This window comes from Notothenia rossii (assembly GCF_949606895.1).
Source record: "Notothenia rossii genome assembly, chromosome: 1".
Classification (NCBI taxonomy): Eukaryota; Metazoa; Chordata; class Actinopteri; order Perciformes; family Nototheniidae; genus Notothenia; species Notothenia rossii.
The window spans coordinates 17,479,527-17,487,958 of record NC_136912.1 but is presented as its reverse complement, the minus strand read 5'-3'; the positions used below and the strand labels follow the sequence as shown (position 1 = coordinate 17,487,958).

Genomic DNA, 8,432 nt, shown 5'->3' with positions numbered 1-8,432 from the left:
TAAACAAGTTTCAATGTTTTTTCATATTGGATATTGTATGTTATTGGTTATGGCCATGTACTTATGATTATATGATTATTTAAATGTATACATTTTTGTTTCATATGGGTGTAGTCTCTTTATTTCCCCCTCAAAATGCACCAGATTGATGCATTTAAGTCCAACATAGAACCCGTAGAACCGGGCCTGGTCCAGTCATTAATGGCTCTAAGACATTCTAAGAGTCTTGATATCCTAAAAGCCTCACTAGGTTTGAATGAAATGTGGAGCTGGATATCGTCCGTGTATAAGTGATATGTAATGTTAAAACTATTTATGATCTGTCCTAAGGGTAGCAAATATAGGGAGAATAACAGAGGCCCCAAGACCGAGCCCTGCGGGACACCACAGGACAGTGGAGAGGAGTCTGACACAAAGTCTCCAATCGAGACGGTGAAACTTCTATCAGCAAGATATGATGCAAACCAGTCTAATGCTAAGCCAGATATGCCCACCCAGTCACGTGACCTCTTGATCAGGATATGGTGGTCTACAGTGTCAAACGCCGAACTTAGGTCAAGAAGTACTAACACAGAGCAATTACCCACATCAGAAGCCATCAGGATGTCGTTAGAAACCCTCAGGAGTGTTAGGATTATGTTTTAAACAGGACCCAGGTGCAGGCAATGACTGAAGATGTTTAAATGGTTTATTGTTTCGGAGACTCAGGCAGGTTTGGTGATTATGGAGGTCCGGAGTGGAGGTAGGCAGTGAGAGGCTGGCAGGTTGGCTGGAAGCTCTGGTGGATGATGGCCGAGGGATTGCACTGGAAACACAAGAGAAACTAGTTACAAAGAGTACGGATTTACACGCAGACAGGATAACTGAATGGGCAGCCAGGAGGATGTAATACCACTGGTGTAGAAAACAATCTGGCGGTGAGTTGCTGGGAGACTGGAGTAGATAAGCTGTGTCCTGATTAGATGATGAGGGACAGCTGAGTCGGACGGCCAGGTGAGAGCAATCAGGCTGCTGCCTGCAAGGGACACCACACCCTCTCCACACACACAGGGGAACAAACAGGGACACAGTTTGGACTGTGACAGTACCCCCCCCTCAACGGGAGCCTCCAGGCGAACCACCAGGCTTATCTGGGTTGTCCCTGCGAAAGTCCCGAATGAGAGAGGGACATAGAATGAGCTTGCGGGACACCCAGCTCCTCTCCTCAGGACCATAACCCTCCCAATCAACCAGATACTGGTACCCACGGCCCCGGCGGCGAATGTCCAACAGCCGTCGGACCATGTAGGCCGGGTGGTCATCAATAACAAGGGTGGGTGGAGGGGAGATGGCTGGAGGGCACAAAGGGCTGGACAACACTGGTTTCAACTGGGACACATGAAAGGTTGGGTGAATTCTCATGGAGGGAGGCAGCTTGAGCCTAACAGCAGATGGATTGATTATGCGCTCGATCACATAGGGACCAATGAAGCGTGGTTTCAACTTCTTAGACTCAGCTTGTAAAGAAATATTCTTTGAAGAAAGCCAAACTTTCTGACCTGGTTGGAACTGGGGAGCTGCGGTCCGGTAGCGGTTTGCAATATGCCGATTGCGTTCATCGGAGCGGAGAAGGGCAGAGCGGGCATCCTTCCAAATCCTACGACAACGACGGAGATGGGCTTGGACAGAGGGAACTGCGATCTCATCCTCTTGGGCTGGGAACAAAGGGGGTTGATATCCAAGAGAACATTCAAATGGGGACATACCGGTAGCAGCACTAGACAGTGAGTTATGAGCGTATTCAATCCAGGGCAGATGTAAGCTCCAGGAGGTGGGATTCCGGGAGGTGACACAGCGAAGTGCAGCTCCAAGGTCCTGATTGGCTCTTTCGGCCTGCCCGTTAGTCTGAGGATGATAACCTGAGGAGAGACTGACAGATGCTCCAAGTGCTCGACAGAATGCTTTACATACCTGAGATATGAACTGTGGCCCTCTGTTGGAAACAATGTCTGTTGGAATGCCATGGAGCCGGACAACATGATTGACCAGGAGGTCAGCAGTTCCAGAGGCTGTGGGGAGTTTAGGAAGAGGCACAAAATGAACTGCTTTGGAAAAGCGATCAACAATAGTGAGAATGGTTGAGTTACCCTGTGAAACCGGGAGGTCGGTAACAAAATCTAGGCCGATGTGACTCCAGGGACGACTAGGGACTGGGAGAGGCTGGAGTAGACCGATAGGAGCCTGGTTTGAAGACTTGCTACGGGCGCAAATCGTGCAGGCCAGCACAAAGGCTCGAGAGTCCGCTTCCATAGAAGGCCACCAGAAGTGTCGTCTCAGGAGGGATAGGGTCCGACTCACACCCGGGTGGCAGGCAAAGCGGGAAGCATGGGTCCATAGGAGAACCTGTGAGCGGACAGAGTCAGGTACAAACAAACGGTTAGCTGGACCCTTTCCTGGATCTGGATGGTCTCTCTGTGCCTTCCTCACTGAGTTCTCAATCTCCCATGTTACAGCGCCCACCACTCTGGTAGCGGGGATTATGGTGTCAGGAGCTATGGGATCCTGATCCACTGCAAACTGCCGGGACAATGCGTCAGGTTTAAGGTTTCTAGAACCAGGTCGGTAGGTAAGGGTGAAGTTGAACCTCCCAAAAAACAATGCCCAGCGTGCCTGACGGGAGTTTAGTCGTTTGGCAGTTTGTATGTAGACCAGGTTCCTGTGGTCTGTCCACACAATGAATGGATGTTCAGAGCCTTCCAGCCAGTGCCTCCATTCTTCCAGCGCAAGCTTAACAGCAAGCAGCTCCCTGTTGCCAACATCATAGTTGCGCTCAGGGGTTGTCAGTCGTCGGGAAAAAAAAGCACAAGGGTGAAGCTTTTGGTCGGAGACTGAGCGTTGTGATAGAACCGCCCCCACACCGGTGTTGGATGCATCAACCTCAACAATAAACTGAAGAGATGAGTCAGGGTTCATAAGAATAGGAGCCGAGGTGATACGTCTCTTCAGCTCAGAGAAGGCAGCCTCAGCCTGAGTAGTCCACGAGAAGGGGATTGCTGGGGAGGTGAGTTGGTTGAGAGGACCGGCAACACGACTGTAGTCTCTGATGAACCGGCGATAGAAATTTGCAAAGCCCAAGAAACGTTGGAGCTGCTTCCTGGTGGAAGGCTTTGGCCATTGCGCCACTGCTTGTACCTTCTCTGGGTCTGTTCTCAGCTGACCTTGCTCAATGATGTAGCCCAGGAAATCCACTGAATCCACGTGAAATTTGCATTTCTCTACTTTGACAAACAGCTTGTTCTCGAGGAGCCTTTGTAGAACCTGCTGCACATGTTGGGTGTGTTCCTCCATGGTCTGTGAGAATATCAAGATATCATCAAGATACACAAATACTGAACGGTTCAGGAAGTCACGGAGGACATCGTTCACAAGAGCCTGGAAGACAGCTGGGGCATTGGTGAGTCCAAAGGGCATCACTAGATACTCGAAATGTCCTAGTGGGGTGTTGAACGCCGTCTTCCACTCGTCTCCTTGACGTATGTGGACCAGGTGGTAAGCCTGAGGTCGAGTTTCGAGAAAATGGTGGCCTTCTGTAGGGGTTCGAAGGCTGAATTGATGAGGGGCAGTGGATACTTGTTCTTGATGGTGATGTTGTTAAGGCCCCGGTAGTCAATGCAGGGGCGTAGGGAGCGGTCCTTCTTGGATACAAAGAAGAAGCCTGCTCCGACGGGAGAAGAAGAGGGTCTTATGATGCCAGCAGCCAGTGAGTCTTTGATGTATGTCTCCATGGCCTCACGCTCAGTTCGGGACAAGTTAAACAGGCGACTGGATGGGAGAGATGCCCCAGGAAGAAGATCTATTGTACAGTCGTAAGGGCGATGAGGGGGCAGAAAAAGAGCTCGCTGCTTACTGAAAACCTCTCCCAGGCGATGATAAACCGGAGGGACAGCGGACAAGTTGAGTGGCTCCTGCTGAACTGGAGGAATACCGACCTCTGCTGGGGGAATTGCAGACCGCAGGCATGAAGAGTGACAAAAGGAACTCCAACTCCTTACTTGATTCTCCGACCAGTCCATGTGGGGGTTGTGCAGTCTTAACCATGGCTGGCCCAGAACTAGGGGTGTGTGAGGGGAGGACATGACGTGGAACTGAATCATTTCATGGTGATTACCGGACAGGACGAGATGTAGGGGTTCGGTGACATGGGTAACGCGTGCCAGGAGCTTCCCATTCAGACCTCGAGCATTGAGAGGAGCTGTCAGAGGTTGAGTTGAGATGCCGGCTGAGGCAACCAGTTGGGCATCCAAAAAACTCTCATCAGCCCCAGAGTCCACTAGGGCAGGCAGAGAGAGAGACTGTTGATTTAACAGCAGTGTGGCTTCAAGAGGCTTGCGGGTCTGGGGGGTTGAGGAAGAAACAGCCTTGCTCACCAGTATCCCCACCTTTACTGGCGAGCACCCTCTTTTGGGCGCTGGGGGCATGTGTCGTTCTTGGGGAGTGAGTCGGGCTCTGCCTAGCTGCATCGGTTCCTCTGAAGACAGGAGAGGAGAAAAGACTTCAGATGGAGCACTAGGACTTGGGAAAGTCTCCGACCTGAATCTTGCGAGAGGAGACGAGACAGGGCGAGAGGGGAGTGACCCAGGAGATCGACTGGCTCTTTCCCTACGGCGCTCCCTAAGGCGGTTATCCAGTCTTATGGCTAGGGAGACCAACTCATCCAAGTTAGCTGATTCGTCCCTGACTGCTAACTCATCTTTAACAGAATCAGTTAGCCCGGTTTGAAAAACCCCTTGAAGCGCTGTGTCATTCCACCCCGCCTCTGCCGCTAAGGTCCTAAATTCCACTGAGTATTCGGCTACACTACGGGAGCCCTGTCGCAGTGAGAGGAGGCGTTTAGTAGCGTCCCTACCGCTGACGGGGTGGTGGAAAACTTTCTTCATTTCTTCTTTAAACTCTGGATAAGAATAACAGATGTTGGACTGACTCTCCCATACAGCTGATGCCCAGGCTAGGGCGCTACCTGTAAGTAAACCTATCATATAACAAATCTTAGCTCTTTCATTAGCATAAGTAGACGGCTGCTGCTCAAACACAAGAGAACACTGCATTAAGAAAGAGTTACATGTCTCTAAGGCACCTGCGTACCGCTCTGGAGTGGGAATGTTGTGTCCTGATTAGATGATGAGGGACAGCTGAGTCGGACGGCCAGGTGAGAGCAATCAGGCTGCTGCCTGCAAGGGACACCACACCCTCTCCACACACACAGGGGAACAAACAGGGACACAGTTTGGACTGTGACAAGGAGAGCCGTTTCAGTGAAGTGCTTTTCCCGAAAACCTGACTGGAACTTATCGTAAATATTATGCCTCTCCAGTGCAGCAGTGAGTTGGTTGGCCACAACCTTCTCTAGAACTTTTGAGAGAAAGGGTAGTTTAGATATAGGCCTGTAGTTAACGGGCAAGGGTGGATCTAAGTTAGTTTTCTTTAATATGGGCTGAATTGTGGCATGCTTAAAATAGGAAGAGCCACAGCCTGTAGACAAGGAAGTATTAATAATAGTTGATACAGCACGGCAAATTGTTGGTAAAACTTTTAAAATAGGGAAGTCGGTATTACATCCAGGGGGCACGAAGATGGCTTCATTTTCCTAATTAAATCCTTCAGGTCTTGTGAGTTGATAGGTTCAAAGGAGCCAAGCATAGAATGGGATGGAGAGGGGCTAGAGTTGGGCAGTGAAATCCCAGGAGTAATACGGGACCTAATAGATGCTACCTTATCTACAAAGGAGATAAGGAACTTATACAGTCATTATTCGAAAGACATGGCAATGTAATTAGTGGCGGTGAAACAATGTTATTAATTGTGTCAAATAGGATCTTGGGATTTTTCTTTGAAGTAGTTATTAACTTAGCAAAGTAAGCAGTCCGGGCTTCTTTTACTAATGCATTAAAAGACAATCTTAGATCTTTGAGATAAAGACGATGCACTTCCAGCCCAGTGGTTTATAGTCGTTCTGTCCTGCGCAGTTCCGCCTCAGGCAGCAGACAGCGTCCGTTATCCATGGAGAAGTATTGCAGATAGCTCTAGTCCTATCCTTTAGTGGTGCCACTATGTCCAGCAATGTGGAGCAATGCTGATTAAAAGACTGTATTAAAAGCTCGACATCGATCATGTTAGTGTTATTATCACAGCAAAAGTGAGCTGCGAACTCATCAGCTGTAGGCTACTCTGTGTAATAATGCGTGAACGACGTAATGATGTTTTGAGGCACATGGGGTCGGTTTTTACAGATAGATTAAAGAAAATACATTTATGATCACTGATCAGTAGATCCTCACAACGGATGTGATCAACATCTAGTCCCAGAGAAATAAAAAGGTCTAAGGTGTGACCACCCACGTTAGTGGCGCCAGAAACATGTTGCTTGAAATTAAAAGATTCAGTAATATTAAGAAATGCAGTGGCTACAGAATTTGTGGCATCATTAATGTGCAGGTTAAAATCACCTATTAATAACATCATTCATTAAATTGAAACCACACAGCAACAAGGTTAATTAACACCTAGCAACAACACTGTCTTAATGACCTGTCAAGTAAGCCACACTCCCTAAAAAAGCTTTATCATTTACAACATATCAACATTTTGTATTGAAGAAACTAGCAATTGAGACCATAATCCTATTGGAAAAATGTGTGCTGAGTTAATAAATCAAGGGAGAATTAGTGTAATTCTCGCATCTTCTATAAAAAATGTTATGCAACCTGTTTAAACGTCCCTAAACGACCATTTGAAAGAATGCTCATTTAAAGCCTCTCCACATTGGCTTCCCTTTCAGACCTGGAAAATGCCACTTTGTTGTTGCTTGTTGATTATTCCCTGCTACATTGACAATACTTGAGTTAGTTATTTTTTCATGAATGGACTACTAAATTCAGGAAAGGACTCGAACAGCACTTTTTTTCAACACCTGCAAATTATTTAAGCGTGTCAATTATTTAGGATTATGTTACAAACTTTACATGTACTAAAATTACCCATAACCCACCTGCTCCTGCAGAGGTTACTGGATTGTTATTTTTTGTTGATCGTTTTTGGCATTTTGCTATGATCACAAAAATAGGTCAGATAGACTGAAAACAGGCAAAAGGCAGCAGGCGGGATGGGCTGCACGCTGTAGCAGGTGAGTTATCTAGCCTGGATTGATCTTTAGTAGTTTAGATGTGAGGGCTCGTATATCCTAAAATCGTTTTAAATGTTGCCAGTTTTGAATTATTTGTAATAGTTTGTTTTACTTCGCATATTGACTGGCTATTGTGCCATTTTATTTGTGTTTTACAGCTGTATTTGTCTGCCTGTCATGTCTGTGTTTTATCTGTTGTAACTTTGTACATGCTGCCCTTCTTGGCCAGGTCACTCTTGGAAAAGAGATTTTAATCTCAATGAGTCTTTTACCTGGTTAAATAAAGGATATATATAATGGTTTACAGGAGCCTGAATGACAATATGTTTCTCTCCTCTTTACCGTGGTTCTTCTTTGTGTTTGGCAGACGTTCGTTCCATGAGTCTGGCAGGAAGGAAGCTGCTGAACCATATCCAACTGCTTCCGCGTGATAAGTGACTGCAGGGAGCAGATGCTATGTCATCAAATAGCATGATTGCAAAAGTGTTGACCTGAGCCTGAATAAACAATGAGTGACACTTTCAAATTGTGGGATGCATACATCTTCTTGGGAGTATTAATCAGGTAAACAAACCATTGATGTATCTTCACACAATAAGCAGGGTGCCGAATATATAAGTGGACTTTGAATTTAAATCCAACTAGAAATAGAAATTGACTGATTATTGGAGTGTGTGATGGATGGAGTTATTTATCCATTCCTGTTTTAATTCTGTGAACATCAGTTTTGAAATTCAGACTTCAGTTCCATGTACGGGCATCCTGTCAAACAGCATGTCTTACATCATCTATTTACTCTACAGCAGCTTTATAATGACATTTTACCCCGGATTCCAGTAACCCTGTTTCATAACCTATCTTGACAGCAATCAATGAATGCTTATTATTGCAAACTGTAATCATTAAAAACTATCGTGAAGTGGATGTGTGTAGATTTTTTTAAAAGGTAGTTTGTTAATTTCTCTGTATTTCTTTCTGTAGTTTCAAGAAAAGTTAATATTGTTAAGAACTCAGGCACTTAGGATGTAGGACCCAATTGCACAACCCGGGAGACAGAGGTAAAGTATTGGTAAGATACTTTATTTTTCCAAAAACAGGCAAGATGAACAAAGAAGTCACTATTGAATCTCAGGTTGAGATGACAAAAAAAGAACAAAATGAAATCGCTCACGTAGTGATAACAAAAACTTATTAAGAGCACATAGAGAGCATAGATCTTACCATGGCAAGAGACAAAACGCATAGACCTGAACATGACAAGAGACAAAAACGA

The 8,432-nt window shown here is 46.2% G+C and overlaps 1 protein-coding gene across 2 annotated transcripts; it reads right to left on the bottom strand.

Annotated features, from left to right (window-relative positions):
* Nucleotides 1-678: 678 nt before the first annotated feature.
* LOC307023005 (uncharacterized protein) lies at nt 679-2,133 on the bottom strand. 2 transcript variants are annotated; one of them, XR_013803559.1, is made up of 3 exons: nt 1,539-2,133; nt 893-1,368; nt 679-805 (listed from the first exon to the last, which is right to left on the bottom strand). XR_013803559.1 is itself a non-coding variant. In XM_079655985.1 (2 exons), the coding sequence occupies exons 1-2, from the start codon at nt 2,016-2,018 to the stop codon at nt 1,096-1,098; spliced, it is 753 nt and encodes a 250-aa protein (XP_079512111.1). In that variant the 5' UTR covers nt 2,019-2,133; the 3' UTR covers nt 718-1,095. The 2 variants fall into 2 exon arrangements, 1 of the variants encoding a protein (XP_079512111.1); XM_079655985.1 differs by having other exon boundaries at nt 718-1,368.
* Nucleotides 2,134-8,432: the final 6,299 nt, after the last annotated feature.